A 20,014-nucleotide genomic window follows, 5' to 3' on the forward strand; every position below is an offset into this window, starting at 1 on the left:
TTTCTTCCTGTCTAAAAATGTATGCCTTGCTGCTATGTAATGCTAAAATAAATAACTTTGTGGATGTTACTTTGTAGTCTTAGAGGCAGTATTCTGATTCTTAGTAATAATTCCAAGCCTGTATTTATTGTGTTAATACATTTTTTCAACAACTAAATGTAGTTTACTAGGTGCATCCTATATACCAGGGGTGTCAAATTCAAGGCCTGTGGAATGGATCTGGCTTGTGGGATGCTTAGATCTGCCCCGTTAGGCCAGTCTGGAAATAGCAAAGGACCAGCCCATGGTGCCTCTGCTAGCAAAAATGGAGTGTGAGTGCTCCCCGCAACTGCTTTTGGCCTCCAGAGTCCTTCAGGAGACCTTCCAGGCCCAAAATGGGGCCTCCAGAGTGTTCCAGGAGGCTGTCCAGGCCCAAAGTGGGGCCTCTGGAATGCTCCAGGAGGCTGTCCTTGGCTCAGAAGGTTATAAAAGATCAGAAATGTAGAATATTTTACCTTTCAGGTTTGCAGAATTCTGCTATTATAGCCTATGTCAATAATTTATAGTTTTAGTCTTCCTACTAAGTCAGTTTCTCTCTCTGATAAGGTGATCAAATAGATCAAGTAAGTATTTTTTTTAAAAAAAATCACAAAAATGTACCTATTTTTATAGGCTTATAAAACTATGTGGAGGTACGGTCTCGTGTCATGGCCGCAGTACCATCGCCATTTCCAGCCCCCACCTCTCACCCGGCTCGCCGAGGTCAAACCCAATCCTGATATGGCCCTCAATGAGATTGAGTTTGACACCCCTGCTATTTACTATATGTTCTTCCATTCCTTAATTTTTAAATTTTATGCATGCTTCCCAATAAATTTAATCATTTAATTTCTTCTCAACTATTCTTGACTTTGTGTTTCCTTTGACTGTAGAAATATATAATCTGTATAAATACTTAAACCAGTATTTCTATTTAGCTTGATCTGGCTTATGCACAGCTGTTTATCAAATAGATAATATTAAAACCGAGAAAGTAATTGGATTGAAATTTTTGGGTATATGTGCTGCTCAAAAAAATAAAGGGAACACTCAAAGAACACATCCTAGATCTGAATGAATGAAATATTCTCATTGAATACTTTCTTCTGTACAAAGTTGAATGTGCTGACAACAGCATATGAAATTGATTGTCAATCAGTGTTGCTTCCTAAGTGGACAGTTTGATTTCACAGAAGTTTGATTTACTTGGAGTTGTATTCTGTTGTTTAAGTGTTCCCTTTATTTTTTTGAGCAGTATAGTTAGGTTGCCTGGAGCTTGAAATTTGATGATTAAAAAAAACAAAAGGTAGCTGTGTCTTTGTGTGTATACGTACCCTCACATACTGCAGATTACTATTGCATAGTTGAAATTAAAAAGTTCTGGTGGAGATTATAGATCTTCTTCTGTTCTGAGTTAGGAAAATAAGGTAAATATCTATCTAATCTAAAAAATGGAGCTTTCTTTCTTTAATTAAAAAATAAAATAATTATTTTGTGTGTTTTTGCAGAATTCTCTGATGTTAATGCCAAGTTTTACTGCAGGATTTACTATGCAGGGGAATTCCATAAAATGCGTGAAGTGATTCTTGGAAGTAGTGAAGAAGATTTTATCCATTCTCTCTCTCACTCACAGCCTTGGCAGGCAAGAGGAGGGAAATCAGGAGCTGCTTTTTATGTGACTGAAGGTAGCTAACTTCTCAATATCTCATAGAAACCGCACTTCCTTGTTACGGCATGCAAACAACTCTGTGATCTACAGACTCTAGCTATCTCAGTAGCTAGAGATAAAACTTGAACCAGATAAATCCTTCTGTGATGCCGTTTTCACTGATGGTGTTTGGAGGAATTGCATACTTTTGTCTTCATAACTATGCAACATATCCACATATTTTCTTCTTTAGATGACCGATTCATCCTGAAACAAATGCCTCGCCTGGAAGTCCAGTCCTTTCTCGACTTTGCCCCACATTACTTCATATATATTACTAATGCAGTTCAACAAAAGGTAAGATTTTTGGAACATTTTATCCCTTGCCCTTAAAACCGAAAACAAAGCATCAGAGTTAAACAGATATGCGGGACAGAAAGAAACATAGCTTGCTTGCTTATTTATTTATTTATTTATTTATTTATTTATTTATTTATTTATTTATTTATTTATTTATTTATTTATGTATGTATGTATGTATGTATGTATGCATGCATGCATGCATGCATGTATGTACTGACTTGCTTATTTATTTTTGAATGATATCAACTGAGAATGCCTTTTGAAGGAAGACATTGGTGACTTTGTGTAGTTCTTTTTATTTTTTTAATCTTATTTCTGTATTCTGTCTTACTAAGAGAGCAGAAGCTTGAGCAACTGATGAATACATTAACACTTTGTTTCAGAAACCCACAGCTTTGGCCAAGATTCTTGGGGTTTATCGAATAGGCTATAAAAACTCTCAGAACAACACAGAAAAGAAGCTTGATCTGCTAGTCATGGAAAACCTCTTCTATGGCAGAAAAATGGCTCAGGTGAATAAATGTTGTGTTACAGAACTGGGAAGTGTTGTCTTTCTTCTTGGTTACTGTGTCTTTTCCCACTAAAAGGTTTAATACGATTATTTATTTCAATAGCAACTGGTTATAGGTGAAGCAGTGAAAGTGATGTGCCAGTGTCTGGAGGCTGTAAAGGTCTGATTGGGTGCTAACAGGCTCAAACTCAACCCCAATAAGACGGAGTGGCTGTGGGTTTTGCCTCCCAAAGACACTTCCATTGGTCTGTCCATTACCCTGGGGAGAGGGGGAGGTTTTAGTTTAGAGAGTTGCTGTACAATTAATATAATATTAGTACAATATTAAATTTGGAATGAATAGGAATTACATTTATTTCTTAAATATTTCTTAAATTTACACACTGCTGCTCTCACAAGGTTATTATTATTTTTTTAAAAACTTAAAATTGCCAAGCTTGTAAGTTACAAAGTCTGCAATTTGTATGGTTCATTTTTTTAAATTATATAAATTAGCTCTGCCTTTTAGAATTCTGAAACAAAAAGCTTCATCTACTAAATTAGTGTATTGTTTCTTTTTACTATTAGGTTTTTGACCTGAAAGGTTCTCTGCGAAATAGAAATGTGAAAACAGACACAGGAAAAGAAAGTTGTGATGTAGTTCTGCTAGATGAAAATTTGTTGAAGTTGGTGCGTGATAATCCCTTGTATATCCGTTCTCACTCCAAGGCTGTGTTGAAAGCTTCCATCCACAGCGATTCTTACTTCCTCTCCAGCCATCTCATCATTGATTATTCTCTTCTCGTGGGCAGGGATGATACCACTAATGAACTTGTTGTTGGAATTATCGGTATGTTTCCTTTGTCTGCAAATTACCAAGGTGTGATTGCCCATAAATGTTGATTTACATAAAGCAGATTATTTAGGTTGGCTGAGAGGGGCGGCATACAAATCTAATAAACAAATAAATAAATAAATATTCTGCTTAGATCAGTTGTGGCCTATAGCCTGACTAGCTCTATTACATGAAAAAGTGTTACAAGGAAAATGATGGAATGAGAAACAATTTTCTAAATGTTGTGATAATACTCCAATCAAATACAGGTAATATGACTCACAACTAAAATGGAGCCTGCACATTATGATGGCTGTTCCCAATGATCACCTCCTAACTCCGCGATCCTTGTTTCCCTAGTACAGTCATTAAACAAACAAGCGGATCATTAAGCAGAGTATGAGGTGCCACAGGCCTCTCAAGGCTATCCCCAACTCCTGAGGCATCCTTTGTTCTTTATTCTATCCCTTGAGGTCCCCACAGGCCTTGGCCCTATTTCCCATCCCACCAGACCCCTCACACCTCTCCTCCCTCCATGTCACCCATTCTTGACTTATCTTTCACAGATCTCTGGAGCTCTGAAGATTGGCTTAGGGAAGCAAAGAAAACTGCTCTGTTGCCTGGCCATGTGGCACAATCCCAGAAGTAGCTGCCATTTTCCAAGTGGCCATAATTCAATGAAGATGTCCCAAAAAGGGCCACTTCTGGGATCATGACACATAGTTCAACAACAGAGAGACCTGTCCTCCTTCCCTAACCCAAGCCCTGGATCTCGAGATCTTTGAAAGATAAGTGAGGAGGAGAGTATGGGGCCTGGCAGGATGTTAAGTAGGCTCAAGACCTATGGAGACCTAGGGGGAGTGTCGCTGCAGGGTTGCTGCACTCAGCTGTAAGGATAAATGACCTTGGGGAATGCTGCAGTGGCCATAGGTTTGGGACTGGTTTGTCAGTAGCTTGGGGGAGAGGGGGAGGGCATTGCTCTTAGATGATTTTAAATTGAGGATTATCTGTAATTAGATTATAGCAATGTATTCAAGATCCGGCGTAATATAAATTTAATACACTTCGATAAAATTTGTTTCATTCAACTCAAAACACATATTTCTTCAATTAACATTTGTTAAATCTTTCAAATTCTGGTTTTGTACATCAAATTCCTTGGAGCCCATTCCCCCCCCCCCAAAAAAAAAAGAAGAAGGAGGAGGAAAGTAGGCATTAAATATCTAAATTCTCAATATATAATCCTAAGGAATAGTCTCCTTGTGGTGGCTATGTTATAAAATGGAAATGTTAGTCTTTCCGGGTTGGGTCCATCTTTGTTGCCCATTATTTTAATGAAGGTCAGAAATTTATAGTATATAATTTAAAAGGCATTTTGGCAAACTACTGGAATTTGATTGTAGCTCATAATATCCAGGAAAGGTAATAAAGATATTCTATTTTACCAAAGTGTTCTTTGTGTAGTTATCTAACACTATATACTTTTTTAAAAAAACATTAGATTACATTCGCACATTTACTTGGGATAAAAAACTTGAAATGGTGGTGAAGTCAACAGGGATTTTAGGAGGACAAGGTAGGTTCAAAGGTTTTTCTAATCAATATTGATAGCATTTTCCTCCTTTCCCAGCTGCCAAATGCTAGATATTTTTAAAATATTCTTTATTATTTTTAAGGATTTTGAATACTGATCTAATGTTTTGCAGTGTTAAGGACTGAGATTATGAAATATAATCCTGTGAGCCGCCCCTAGTTTTCAGAGAAGGGCGGCATAGAATTATTATTATTGTTGTTGTTGTTCTGTTGTTAATAATAACAATAATATTTAAATATCTATAACCAATATTTCAGTTGAGTTTCAGTATTTAGTTCTGTCACAGACTGTTCAATATAATTTTGCAATGTCCACAATGAAAAATATAACTTCCTAAATCTTTGTTCCTACTTTTATGGCTTTTAATGATGTTCAGAATATGAAGCTGTTGGTGTAATAATAAAATATAATTTGGTCATTAATTTATTCCTATTGGCTCAGTTTCAATGTCTAATGTCTTTTCCTTCATTCGCATTATTAGGTAAAATGCCAACTGTGGTATCTCCAGAATTGTACCGTACTAGATTTTGTGAGGCAATGGATAAATACTTTTTGATGGTGCCAGATCATTGGACAGGCCTGGGCCTCAATTGCTAAGATAAAATGGTGCAATGGAATGATTTCTTCTGATTCAAAAAGGATATAACAGAGTGCTATCTTTCCAAATCGCCATCCTCAGCTCGCCCGACAACAGCAACTCAAGGATCTTCTGCTACAGCCCCCATAGCTAGGCTTTCTTGCTATGTGAATTTGCCTTTGAGAAGTCAGCACTCCAGTGGAAGAAGCATTCAGTTCCCTGAATCAGAATGTTACTTTCACAAAACCTGAAGTAGACAAGTCTGGGACCAAAGGGGAGCTTGCCAGAAGTTACATGGCCTTGTATTGATGCACTGAATAACTAGTGGCTTTTGTGAACAATCAAAACAGTGATCCTAATAACAGGGGGCATGCTGGCCCCTCAAATTGCGGATCTAATACTGTTGTCTTTAATCATGAGGAACCAAGATAGTCTGTTAATTGCACTGCCCCTGTGGTAGGAGTTTATTTTGTAAGTGTCATTTTATTTTGTGTAATTTGTTATGCACTGGATTTGTTATGCAATTTTCTTTTGAGCAGTATTTTGATTATTTTAATCATTTCATACATTCCATTTGGTCATTTGAAGCCTTTTTTAATATTGTAATATGTTTGTGTGGTCTGATATTTTATCGGAGGGCTACTTCTCTTTTCTGAATTCATACAAACTTCAGAAAAGTGTAAGTTCAAATATTTATGTGCCCCAAAGGTAAATTTTTTCAAATGGAGCCTCCGTGGTTGAGTGTCAAATGGTCTCAAACCACAAATGTTACTTTAAAATATGCCTTTAACTCTATTGCATTGTCTCTTTTTGTCACAGCAAAATATTGGGATATTTTTGATCAGATTTTGTTTTAATTCAGTAACTAATAGTTACCTGATAAAAACATTATCCTAGTTTCATTTTAGGACCATTTGAGAAATGTACTATTGATGTTGCTCTGCTGCACATACTCAGGTTGTATTAATAAATTAGGCTGTTAAAACGGTAGTTCCTTTGGCACCACAAAACATTTGCAGTTGTGCTCTGAACAAGAAAGGATGTGGGGTGGGTAGCAAGTTAGACTTCATGGTAAAGATTTGGGTACTTTTACAAATTGAGAGTAAGCACTTTTTAAATATTTTTTTGTAAATACAAAATGTTAACTATATTAAAAAAAGATGCGTCATTAAGCAGATAAGATTTGTAGCCTTACTGATTGTCTACCTTTTGGTTTCAGCCCAAGTAGTTGGTTGAGTTGAAGTAGATTTTCCTTTTGATTTCTCTTCTGGTTGCAGCCAGGAGCCTTAAACCTACACTATTTAACATAGCCTAGGGAAAGTTACAGCATTCCAGGAAGTCATTAAATTGTGGCTTAGAGACATTTGATGATGCATGTGTGGACTTAGATTGTAGGTTGGATTTTTCATGGGGAAGTTCAAATCTTAAATCTGCTTTTGTGGCTAGTCTTGTTTAAATTTATGTCTCAAATAGTAAAGATTTTTATATGAAACCAGATGATAATTTGAATAAATGAATGTTTATAACCAAGTTTTTATTCTGTTTATATTAATTGCATTTATTTATTTAGAATGGTTGAGCAAAGATTATTAGCTTTGATATCGATGAAAAAACACATTCCTTAATTATTCATTACTTAAACAGCAGTATTAGTATTTAGCTGGTACAAAGTAATTTGAAACAAAAGTTTTGCCTGACTTTAAAAAACAAAATATAGCATGAAGTGACTTTTCTTTTGCTAATTATCCAGAGGCCGGAATATTTATATGTGAGTAATCAGTATGCCTAATAATACACAAATAGCAGCTGAAAATGTCATATTCCAATTCTAATGCATCTTTGTTGCCCCAATTGAAGCATAGAAATGTACAACATACACATGCATTTGGCCTGTTCCACAATACACCCAGCTGGTGTAACTAACTTCCAACATAAGAATTAATGGTGATTGGAGTTCTGCATCATAGAATAATATTTAGAAGCACCTTATCTAGAAAGCAAAGCAGTTTTTTTCTTTTTAAAATGAATTCTCTGAAGATTGTCCATAACATTTCAAATTCTGCTAATGACTTCTTCACATTTTGAAAAAAATAATAAATGCCATTCAACATTTTATATCAGACATTTGTATGGTAGAACCCCCCCCCCCCCCCTAATCTTGATACATTATTTAGTTTATGACTCTTTAAATAAAGGCAAGGTGTTAACCTAGTATTCTGAAAGCAAATATTTTAAACAGTATTCAAGTTGTGCTCACTCTGGTGAGTTCCTTTTAATTTTGATATGCATAGATTTATTTTGTCTTTTCTGTCTAATTAAGTCTATGGTTGTGGGAAAGATATACTTTATTAACTATTCTGTTAGCAATAGCAAGAAGGGGTTATGTGCATGTCACACAACTTAATAGGTGATCCATATTGCTGCAACCTAAACAATGGGCATTGTTTAATACTGTATACTCCTAAAATTATCTGTTACAATTGGGAAAAATAATTGAATCAAAACGTTAAACATTATCATGTTAACCATGAAATATTTTCAGATTATTTATTTAATGTATATAATGTGGATATTTTTATCTTAGTTGAGATGTGTTTTTTTATGATTCTGATATGTTAAGCTATTTACATTTTTTTTCCCATTTACAAAATGTATATAGAGTAACAATAAAATAATCAAAATAGTATCTGTTGTGCCCATCTGATTTATTTCATCTTTGCCTCAAAATACTAATCTTGGAATTGTAACATGAGAAGATTGATTTGAATAAGTTATGTACTAACGTGATGGGTAGATATATTCCATAAATTTGATTGCTATGTTTTGCTATGCAGGGTTGCAAACAGACAACTACTGGCTTCACCATTTCCAAATGTTTTAACAAAATTTCAACTCAAATGTATAATACGTATTTGGAAATAGGTATTAACACATTAGGTAACAATACCTTTGCATGGATTTTTTAAAAAGATAGTATAGAATGGGTGGATTAGATTTGAAATGGAGTGTTTTGTTCATTCACTATACTATGGAGCTTGCCAATGTTTCTGTTGCCCACAAAATGACTGGGAACTTGAACACTGTTGCAGTTGCCTTTCTCCATTGCATCTGGAAGGAGAGTCCAATATGGGTTATTCTCAATCCTATTGGTCGAGACTGAGTTTAAAATTAGCATAATATTAGGCACCGCCCCTTGCCTGCCCCCAGTGAGCTCAGTTTTTAAAAACTCAGTCAATGTAACGAGACGTATGAGTTTGTTGTAATAAAGAAATGTTTTATTTTAAATTGTTTTTAACTGTTTTAACTATTTCTCTTCTTGTTTTTCTGTTTCTTCAGGTACTACTGAAGTTGGAAGGGGTCTCTACCCTCCGTGGGCAGATTCCCCCATCGAATTTCCCCAGGAGACCTCTTCCCTCATAGAGGGTACCGTCCCACAAGGGGATCAGCCTGGTGTCACTGGCCTCCGTGGCCAAACTCGGCTGGGAGCCGAAGGTGGGGGGGTCCGCCCCCCCCACTGGGAGGCTCGGGGACACGGAGTTCCCCTGAAGAAAAGAGGATTCCCCGGTCAAAAGGCTTACAGAAGCTAAAGAAAATACTGAGAGGCAAACGGAGCCCAGCGCCACAGCCGCTGCCTTTAGAACAACGCGGCAGACTTCAAAGGGCTAATTGCCGCCGACCATATGTTCGGCGGCCGAGCGCGCGCGCGCGCGCAATTCAAGGCCGGGTAACAGGAGAGACAGGAGAGCGAACGCCAGGGGAAGGTCATACTTTAATACATGTTTGGCGGTCACCCGAGCCAGGGGGAATGCGAGGGCATGATCCCCCCCCCCACGTTTAAGGCGCCAGGAGAGGCTGGAGGGCAAACAGCCCTTTTCGCGCTCTTTATAATAAACGGCAACCCGCGCCCGCCATTTTGGACGGCTGGCGGGAATGTCTTGCTCCCCCTCCCAACCTGTTTTCTCCAACGGCCTCATTTAGGCGCGAAGAGCAGTTGGGACGGCTGGGTCGCGCATGCGCCCTTCAGGGCAGGCACCGGAGGCCATTTTGAGGTGTTTTTGCAAGTGGTAAAAAGCAGCAGTAATAAAAGCTCCGTGCTTTCCTTGCCTTTCGTTACCATCTTCTCTTGCCTCACCGTGAGTACAATGGATGTCTGTGGCAATACAGATCCAGCCCCAGCCTCGGGTTCTGCCATTTCTGTTTCGGTGCCCAAGCCCAAGGAAAAGGGGAAGGTCAAAGCAAAATCCTCCCAATCATCTTCCTCAGCCATTAAGGAGGCCGAGAGGCGAATTCAGGCCCTTGAGCAAAAGTTGGAGGCAGCTCTCAATAGTGCTCCTTTGGCCAAACCAGGACCACCACTGGGCTTTGATGTAGCTGCTGACCCACATACCCCAAGGGAGAGGGTGGATAGAGACTGGTCCCCTGATCATGCAACCCCTGCTCAGCTGCAGGCACCCAGAAGCAGGCCCGGATCAGTGTGCCAAGAGAGACCAGTGTGGGGTTTCTCCCCTCAGGCCAAAGCGGTTCCAGCAGCTACCTTCACACCTACAGCTGCCGGGCTCAGGGATCAACCTGATATGTGGCAGGATATGCCACCGGCCTTTCAGGAGCTACTAACTAATGTCTATACAAAGGGCATAGCGGTTGGAGCTCAACAAGGGCCTCAACAACCAAGGCAAGCACCAACCCGGGACCTCTGGTCTGCACCGCCCCTTTCAGGTTTAGGATCAGTGACTGAGGAGCCTGTGTTAATGGAGGATAGTGACAAAGACTACGATATGTCTGATGATGAGGCACCTCCAGAACAGCCACCGGTAGCTGGACTGTTCAAACAATCCTCATTCAGAACTCTGTTATATAAAGCAAAACAGACAATGGAGTTGAAGGATCCGGCCCAACCATCTCAGGCCGTACCATCAAGATCCTCTACTCTATTAAAAGAACCTAAGCCTGAAACAGACCATGTTCCGGCATCTGAAATTTTTGTGCAAAGTATCAAGAGACCGTGGCAATATCCAGCCGCGGCCCAGGGACCATCAGTGATAGAGAGGAAGTTCTACACGTTTGACGACGAAGTAGAGGCCCTCTTACAGTTTCCTCCCATAGATTCACCAGTAGTGACACTGGTTTCCAATGCGCTGGTCCCTGCCGAGATGGGAGACAATTTGAAGCCAGAAGACAAGAAGGCTGAGGTTCTCCTCAGGAAGACCCATATGATGGCCGGATGGGGGTTTCGGGCAGCGGCGGCTGCTTCCTTCTTTAACAGAGCCTCCATCGTCTGGATCGAGGATATGATGTCTCGCTTAGGGCCAGAGGACGGTCGGATGCGCCAGGATCTCAGTAAGTTGTTGGCTGCAGCAGAATTCTCAGCTGATGCCACCTTACATGCTGCAAAGTTCGCGGGTAGAGGGATGTCCGCTACCCTCGCATCACGCCGACTTCTATGGCTACGCAGTTGGCAAGCCGACACGAAATCTAAATGGCGCCTGGCATCATCGCCTTTTCAGGGGTCTCAACTCTTTGGGGACATATTGGAAAAAGTCCTCATAGAGGACAAGGACAAACGGAAAATACTTCCAAGGTCCAAGAGGGGTCAGGATCGTCGTCAGACTCCGTACAATCGGCGTCAGTCCTTTCGTTGGGACACATCACGGTCAAACCAGCAATTTAGATCCTTTTCACAGGGCAATTACAACCAAAATGCCTACAGGAATGACCGTACCTCCTTTCCAGACAGGACCAGAGGTTATCAGTCCAACAGACGCCCCTTTCGAGGCTCCAGCCAACGTGGGTTTAAACGACCCAAGTGACTTTTCATTAACGCAGCCAGTAGGAGGGAAATTACACCTTTTCAGCGCCTCCTGGCTAACCACCTCCTCAGACAAATGGGCTCTGTCGACAGTAACACAGGGACTACGGTTGGAATTCATTCAGCCCCCGCCCAACCGATTCCTACACTGCCCAACACCAAAGACCCCCTCCAAACGGAAGGAACTACTTCAAGAAATAGGTCATCTCTTACAGATTCAAGCCATAGAGCCTGTGCCAAAACACACAGAGGGCATGGGATTTTACTCTATGGTGTTCGTAGTCCCCAAATCATCCGGGGGCTGTCGATTAATTCTGAATCTGAAACAGTTAAACCAATTCATCCTTTACCGGAGATTCAGGATGCACACCCTGCATACCATTCTAGCAGCTGTGCGACCTCAAGACTTTCTCACTTCCTTGGACCTGAAGGAAGCTTACTTGCACGTACCAATATTTCCACCACATCGCAAGTATCTACGTTTTTGTGTGGAAGGGACGCATTATCAATACCGGGCCATGCCATTCGGCCTATCATCGGCTCCTCGTACCTTCACAAAATTGCTCGACGTGCTCACAGCTCATCTCCGTGCACGGTCCGTCCGCCTGATGGCATACTTGGACGACATTATCGTGTTGTCCAAGTCCCAGGCAGGGGCACTCCGAGACCTCCATCTGACAATGACCTTTTTAGAAGAGCACGGCTTTACCATCAATATTCCCAAGAGCCAATTGATCCCCTCTACAAGGCTCCTACATTTGGGAGCAGTGATAGACACCGCTACGTGCAGGGTGTCACTTTCACCAGACAGACTGGACAGTATCTTGGCCTTGATAGCTTCTATCCGGAGACAACCAAAGGTGTCTCTAGCCCTGCTGTCCAGGGTACTGGGAACCATGGTTTCCTGTATAGGGATTGTGCCATGGGCCAGGCACCACATTCGCCCATTACAAGGGTTTCTGCTACCGGCACAGAAGGCGAAACTCGGCCAGTCAAACCGGCCGGTCAGATTGCCACACAGTGTCAAGGCCTCATTGGATTGGTGGACTTCACCAGCACTGTTCCAGGGTTGCTCGTTCCAAGCTCCCGACCAGCTGGTCATGACCACAGATGCAAGCTTGTCGGGTTGGGGCGCTCACATCGGTCCCCAGGTGACTCAGGGACTCTGGACCAGGGAGGACCTCGACCCTGTAAACATCAATCTCCTAGAGCTCAGGGCTGTGTTTTTGGCACTCCAACATTTCGTGGCTCTGGTTCGGGGACGTCATGTCTTAGTCCTGACGGACAATATAGCAACAAAGGCTTACCTCAACCATCAGGGAGGCACGAGATCACCTCGCCTCATGAGGGAGACCTTGGCCCTCTTCGATTGGGCCGAGTGCAACCTGGCTTCTCTAGCTGCGGAGCACATTGCGGGAGTCAACAACGTCCAGGCCGACTGGCTCAGCCGAACAACCTTGGACCCTACAGAGTGGAGGCTGGACCCGCAACTGTTCCGCAAGATCACACAGCGATTCGGGACACCACTGTTGGACTTGTTTGCCACTCACAGCAATACGCAGCTCCCCAGGTTCTACGCACGGTTCCACTCTCATATGGCAGAGAAGATCGACGCCTTACGGTCGAGCTGGCCGCGCGGTCTGTTGTACGCTTTTCCTCCGACAAATCTGGTACAGAGGGTGATAGACAAGATTATAATGGAGGAAGCGGAGGTACTACTTGTTGCCCCACATTGGCCACGTCGCCCATGGTTCTCGGACTTGGTAGCGTTGTCGATCTCCCCACCTTGGCGGATACCGGACAAAATAATCTCCCTCAGTCAAGGGTCAGTCCTTCACCCGGACCCTCAATGGCTCCAGTTAGCCGTTTGGCATTTGAAAGGAACAAACTGAGGGAGCATTGTCTACCGGACAACATCATTGCCACAATGCAGGCCGCCCGCCGACCATCCACGTCCAGAATTTACCAGGCCACATGGGCAGCCTTTTGTAAGTTCTGCGACGGTAAAGGCGTACAACCTGGACAAGCTCATATTCTGACTGTCTTAGAATTTTTACAATCAGGCCTCGAAAAGGGACTGTCTCCAAACACCCTTAGGAGACAAGTGGCTGCATTGGCAACCGTCATTCGACTACCGGAATTCCGCTCCTTGGCAATTCACCCTTGGATACGGGATTTCCTTAAAGGAGCTTCTAACAGTCATCCGCCACCTCTTCATAGGTTTCCATCGTGGGACTTATCCCTGGTGTTGAAGGCCCTTACTGGGCCTCCCTTTGAACCTCTGAGAACTGTTCAACTTAACTTCCTTTCCATCAAGACGGCCTTTTTAGTGGCAATTACTTCGGCCAGACGGGTATCGGACTTGGCTGCATTATCCATCAGACCAGACCTTTGTATATTTTATCCGGACAGGGTGGTTTTACGTTTAGACCCATCATTCCTTCCTAAGGTTAACTCGATTTTCCACAGGAAGCAAGAACTAATTTTGCCGGACTTTTGCTCGCAAAGGAGCCACCCTACAGAACTTAGGTGGCACAAGCTAGATGTTAGGCGAGCAGTTAAGATCTACATTAGAAGGACCGAGACCTTTAGAAGGTCCGAGTCATTGTTTGTTTCATTTGCAGAACCAAAGAAGGGTCTGGGCGTCTCTCCCAGTTCAATTAGCAGATGGATCCGGGACTGCATAGGGGAGGCGTATAAGGCTAGAGCTCAGAATCCACCTCAAGGGGTCACGGCACACTCTACTCGCAGTGCAGCCACGTCTGCAGCTTGGAGGACTCAAGCCTCAATCGAGGACATTTGTCGGGCTGCGACGTGGAAGACTCCATCTACCTTCACTAAACATTACAGACTGGATGCCTATGCTTCAGCTGAGGCATCTTTTGGGAGAAGGGTATTACAGAGGGTGTGTACCTCTCCAGCTGCCCTGACTTAACAATCTCCCTCCCACTTAATTTGGAACTTGGGTATATCCCATATTGGACTCTCCTTCCAGATGCAATGGAGAAGAACCGTTGTACCTACCTGAACGGTCTTCTCAGTGCACTGGAAGGAGAGTCCAAACCCACCCAGTACTGGATTGTTTCAGGGAAGCTGGGTTCGTTGAGTTGGTGGATGTTATATATATATTAGTTCAATAAAATAGTGTTGGATTATATTACCTGTCGTTTTTAAAACTGAGCTCACTGGGGGCAGGCAAGGGGCGGTGCCTAATATTATGCTAATTTTAAACTCAGTCTCGACCAATAGGATTGAGAATAACCCATATTGGACTCTCCTTCCAGTGCACTGAGAAGACCGTTCAGGTAGGTACAACGGTTCTTCTTATTAGAGCATCTGGTGTGTGTCATATAAGCAGATCTATCTAAAGCGTAAAATCAGGAGCTTGCATCTGATAAAGTGAGGTGCAGTTCATGAAAATTTACGCCTTTTAATGTGTTAATTGAAAAATATACTACCAGACTCCTGATATGTCACCAAAGACTTAACATTGTTCTCTTTCTAAAGCTTTCAGAGACACACACACACAATCTACAGTTTCCAGAATTCCCACTTGTTGCTTTTCTGGGAAATTAGGAATGCTGCTGCAATATAGCTGCTGGGTTGCTGTCATTTTCTTTGTGCTTCTTGGTTAATGTCATTGGAGTCAAAGAAAACACAGAATTTCTGCCTAAATAATATACCTTATAGTTTGGGTTTTGCATCATCCAAGTCTAGTTATGATCCTGATTATGGTTTGAAGTAGTTCTGAAGAGGACTTCCAGTTGGGAACGGAGCTGCAGCGGGAGCTCCGTCCCCGATGCTCCTTTTTTCCTCCTGAAGGTCGTGCCACGCGATCTGATCGGGCTCGGAGGGCTCGATCGAGAATAGGGGGTCTCCCAGATCCCGAGGGGCAAAACCCCATTGCCCTGGAGGGAAGGGATTGCTCCGCAGCTTCGGGAGAGAAAAAAACCGCACCCCAGCTTGCTGGTGACAAGGCCATAGCAGCACAACCATGTCAGAGGAAAGAAAGACGCAATAAAAGAAGTCGCTTTAAAAATAAGATCAACAGAGAAAGAAAAAGAAAAGGAGAGAGTAAGTTTAAAAACTTTTTTTTTGAATTCCACAACCTTTAAACAGCAAAACGTTTTAAAGAAAATAAGGCGAACCAAGAGAAGTTTGTAGAGTCAAATCCTTGGGCGAGTGGGAAATTGCCAGCCAGAACTTCTTTTTTCTTTCATTAATAAATTGTAATAAAGGAAGAAAAATCTTTTTCTTTGTGAATTCCCATCCCTGGAAGAAAAAACCATCTTGTATTTTAAATAAAATTAGGGGATGAGGAATGTTGAGAACTGTTATACTAAAAAATTAAATTTAAGAATCCAAAGAAGATAAAAGGAAAACTTAGAGCAGCTGCTGTTTCGGGAACTCTTTTTTGTGGAAGGATTCTTTTCTTTGATATTGTTTAAAACGAAGAGAAAAGGAGATGCGTATAAAAGTAAAAAAGGATGAGAATATACACTGTGGAACAGATGATTGGTAATTGAAAATAAATCGAAAACAAGGGACTGAGTTATATTGGATTAAATTTGACTTTGAAAATTGACATTTGCATTTGCTATAAACAAACAGGAGTGGACGATTTTGAAGGAGCCTAAATTGCAAACGGATTAAATTACATACGAATGAAATTCTAACTCGGATTACAATCGGACTACAATCAGATTACAATTGGATTACAGTTACAATTCTAATTTGGATTACAATTTGAACTTGGATTACATTACAATTTGATATAATTTGGATTATATTTGAAGATTATTTTTTTTTCTGTCCGAAAGACTTTTGGATTTTATACCTATCATTTGAAACAGAAGAGGAATGATTTAGACTAGGACTAAAGAATAAGGAAAGAGAATTACGACGAAAAGAAAATTTAAAGTGAAGCTTTTTCATTAAGAACTTTTAAAATTGACTGCAGAGAAAACCCATTATAAGTATATTCTTTGGTGTTATTTTCTATATTCTATTTTATAGTTATTTTGGGGGGGTTTTCTTTATAGATTGTAAAAGTATATAATGAAGTGCTATTTTTTCATTCTTCCTCCCTCTTGGTCTGATATACCCCAACTTTAATGAATTAGGCGGTTGTTTTAATAGATTTGATTAAGATACCAAATAACCAATTAACTGTTTAACTGTTTAATTTGTGATTAGCAATATTGGTGTTTATTGAGTTTAATATTATATTTTTTAGAGTACACATTTATTAAGTTTTATACTATATTAATAAGTGTTATTAAGTTTTATATTTTAAAGTTTATAAGTTTTATATTATAAGTTTTATATTATGACAAAATTCAGAACAGAGGAAAAAATTAAAATAGTTGAGGAATTCTATAAGGATCTATATAGAAAAGAAGAAACAAAAGAACAGATTTTTAAATATTTAAATTCTTTGGATCTACCATTTTTGTCAGAAGAACAACAAAAAAGGTTAAATGATCCATTTACTATGGCTGAACTTGAGATGACGTTAAAAAAATAAAAATAATAATAAAGCCACAGGCCCTGATGCCATTCCGGCAGAATTGTATAAAATAGAAAGTACAGTAATGTACTTATGGTGAATATGTTAGAGATTTTTAATAGGATTATAATGGATGGTAAAATTCCCAGATCTTGGTCGGAGGAGTTAATAACTTTAATACATAAGACAGGTACAGAGAAAGATAAAATACAAAATTATAGACCAATATCTTTATTAAATGTCAATTATAAAATTTTTACTTCTATTTATGCATTAAGACTAAAAAAATATATAAATGAAATAATACACGGAGATCAAAATGGCTTCCTACCGGGCAGACAAATAAAAAATAATCTAAGATCAATTATAAATACATTAGAATTGTATGAACAACATCCAGAAAGACTAATGTCATTGGTATTTTTAGATGCACAAAAGTGTTTGATAACATCGACTGGACATTTATTAAAATGCAATTAAATAAAATGAGATTTGGGACAAAATTTGTTAATGTAATAGATGCGATATACTCAAACCAAACAGCTAAAATTATATTGAATAACAAACAATTAGAAAATTTTGAGATTTTTAAAGGTATAAGACAGGGTTGCCCTCTTTCACCTCTATTGTTTATTTTAACTCGGGAAGTTTTGTTGATAAAGATAAGGGCAAATAATAATATAAAAGGATTAGATATAGGAAAAGAAACCTATAAAGTCCAAGCTTTTGCTGATGACGTGGTTTTTATAGTACAAAATCCTTTAACATCAATTCCAAATTTAATAGAAATGATAGAAGAATATGGAGGTGTCGCAGGTCTAAAAATTAATAGAAACAAGACACAATTATTAATTAAGAACATGACAGATATACAAACAAGACAATTAGAAAATTTGATGGATATGAAGATAGTTAAGAAAGTAAAGTTTTTAGGTATTTGGATTACAACTAAATACGGAGAGGGGCGGCATACGAATTTAATAAATAATAATAATAATAAAACAATGTCTCTAAAAATGACAATTATATGAAACTTATTTGCAAAATTAAGAAAGATTTAGAAATATGGAATAATTTACAATTATCTTTCATAGGGAGAATTTCAACAATTAAGATGAATATTCTACCTAAAGTATTGTTTTTATTTCAGGTTATACCTATAAACCCTGGAGGAAATTTCTTTAAAGAATTAACAAAGATGGTTAAGAAATTTTTATGGCAAGGGAAAAAGGCGAGAATAAAACTAAGTGCTTTAGAAGATTTTCCTCTTCTCTATGGGTTCAATCCCAATTTTGCCAGCAAAGATGTTTTTCTTTTTAAAAGATTCATAGATTTAGGGCTGACGCATCCAGCCCTAAAAAGGGATGAATTTTCGCTGGCTCATGTGGCCCAAACCAAGCTGTCCACTCCACTCAACAGAATCATTTAGCTGCTCTGCAATCTCCCTCCGCGTTGTTGTTTTTAAAAATTATTATTATTGCAATGCTATATTTGGCTCTGCAAGTCCTTTCCCATCTGGCCTCGTTATGTATTTGCATTTTCTCACCATCCCTGTTGATGATGATGATGAACAACAACAACAATAGAGTTGGAAGGGACCTTGGAGGTTTTCTAGTCCAAACCCCTGCTTGGGCAGGAGACCTTACACTACTTCATACAGATGGTTATCCAACATCTTAAAAACTTCCAGTGTTGGAGCATTCACAACTTCTGGAGGCAAGCTGTTCCACTGATCAGCCGTTCTGTCAGGAATTTTCTCCTTAGTTCTAATTTGCTTTTCTCCTTGTTTAGTTTCCACCCATTGCTTCTTGTTCTATCCTCAGGTGCTTTGGACAATAGCCTGACTCCCTCTTCTTTGTGGCAACCCCTCAGATATTGGAACACTGCTATTATGTCCCCTCCTGTTTTCCTTCTTTTTATTAAGCTAGCCATGCCCAGTTCTTGCAACCATTCTTCATATGTTTTAGACTCTAATCTCCTAATCATCTTTGTTGCTCTCCTCTGCACTCTTTTCTAGAGTCTCCACATCCTTTGTTGATTTGTAGTAGATGGGCTGCGGAATGAGGTAGCTGATTTCCCACGGCCCGCCGTCACCCCTTCCCAGAGCCAAAAGTGAGGTTGGCAATGGGAGCCTCTCTGCACCTACCCTCCTCCGCGGCCAAGAGGCTCGGGAGTGGGTGGGAATTCCGTTCCAAGAGAAGGGAAGGGTCGCCGCTGCTTTGAGTGGCGAGAGCGTCCCACGCGCGGTCGGTCGGCCAGCCCAGAAAGCGAGGCAGCAGCTGCCTCCTTCCACGCGCCCCGCCACTAGTTCCTTGGCCTGAGTGGAAGGGGAGAAAGACGGCTCCGTTCGCGACACTCCCGCGGGGCGCGTCGCTTCTCTCCTCTCCTGGGGAGCGCCGGTGCCCGGGAAGTTCACCGCGGTTTATGTGGCTCAGTCCAGCTCTCCCGCCCGATTTTGGACGCCTCAGGCGGCGACAACAACAAGGCGACGTTGTTCCTCAGCTCAGCCCTTCTTCTTCGCCGCTGGATTTCCTCCCTGCTAATTTCGCTCCTTTTCTTCGGAGCCCTTTCCAACTTTCCTCGGCGCCGGGACTAGCAACGACCTGAGTATGCCCGCAGTCCTGGCGTTCCTCGCGATGGGCGGTTGTTTCCTGGCTCTGGCTGAGGTAAGGAAGCTCCACCCCCCCTCGGCCGAAGAGGGTCTGGTGTGTGTGTGAGAGAGAGAGAGAGGGGGGGGGGGAGGGAGCGCTGCTGGGAAAAGGCGGAGGCATTTCCCTCAAGACCCCCGCGCCCCCATTGGGGAATATGTCGCGCGAGGCTGCAGGTGGACAGGATCGGGGTGCAGTTAAGGCCCCCGTTTTCAAAGGCGACCTGTTGGGGCGATTGCGGTAGTCCTTCCTATGGGAATAGAGCCTTTCGGGTCCGAATCCCGGAGATGAGCCATTTTCCCCATCCTAACCCCCCCAGCTCCCCAGAAAAAGAAAAAATCTTACTAAACTTTGCAAATCAGTTATCTGGGTGCTCTTATATCTCCCAAAGGAAGGAAAACAACAACAATTGAAGCAGTATCTCCAGCACCTGTTTCATAGTAGATCAGTTCTAAGACAATTAAGACTGAGACAGGGGCCCTCTTTATTGTTTTATTGAACTTTGGCCATTTATCTGAAACCTCCA

The 20,014-nt window shown here is 41.0% G+C and overlaps 1 protein-coding gene across 7 annotated transcripts in view; it reads left to right on the top strand.

Moving 5' to 3' along the window:
• PIKFYVE (phosphoinositide kinase, FYVE-type zinc finger containing) overlaps window positions 1-8,211 on the top strand; it is a 113,355-nt gene extending 105,144 nt beyond the window's left edge. For all 7 annotated transcript variants that reach the window (XM_070732139.1, XM_070732138.1, XM_070732142.1 and 4 more), the window contains 6 exons: window positions 1,527-1,703; window positions 1,920-2,023; window positions 2,413-2,541; window positions 3,108-3,369; window positions 4,856-4,930; window positions 5,430-8,211. In XM_070732139.1, coding sequence (XP_070588240.1) covers window positions 1,527-1,703; window positions 1,920-2,023; window positions 2,413-2,541; window positions 3,108-3,369; window positions 4,856-4,930; window positions 5,430-5,545 — 863 coding nt within the window. In that variant the 3' untranslated portion in view covers window positions 5,546-8,211. The remainder of the gene's footprint in view (window positions 1-1,526; window positions 1,704-1,919; window positions 2,024-2,412; window positions 2,542-3,107; window positions 3,370-4,855; window positions 4,931-5,429) is intronic.
• The last annotated feature ends 11,803 nt before the right edge of the window (window positions 8,212-20,014 follow it).

This window comes from Erythrolamprus reginae, chromosome 1, assembly GCF_031021105.1.
Source record: "Erythrolamprus reginae isolate rEryReg1 chromosome 1, rEryReg1.hap1, whole genome shotgun sequence".
Lineage (NCBI taxonomy): Eukaryota > Metazoa > Chordata > Lepidosauria > Squamata > Dipsadidae > Erythrolamprus > Erythrolamprus reginae.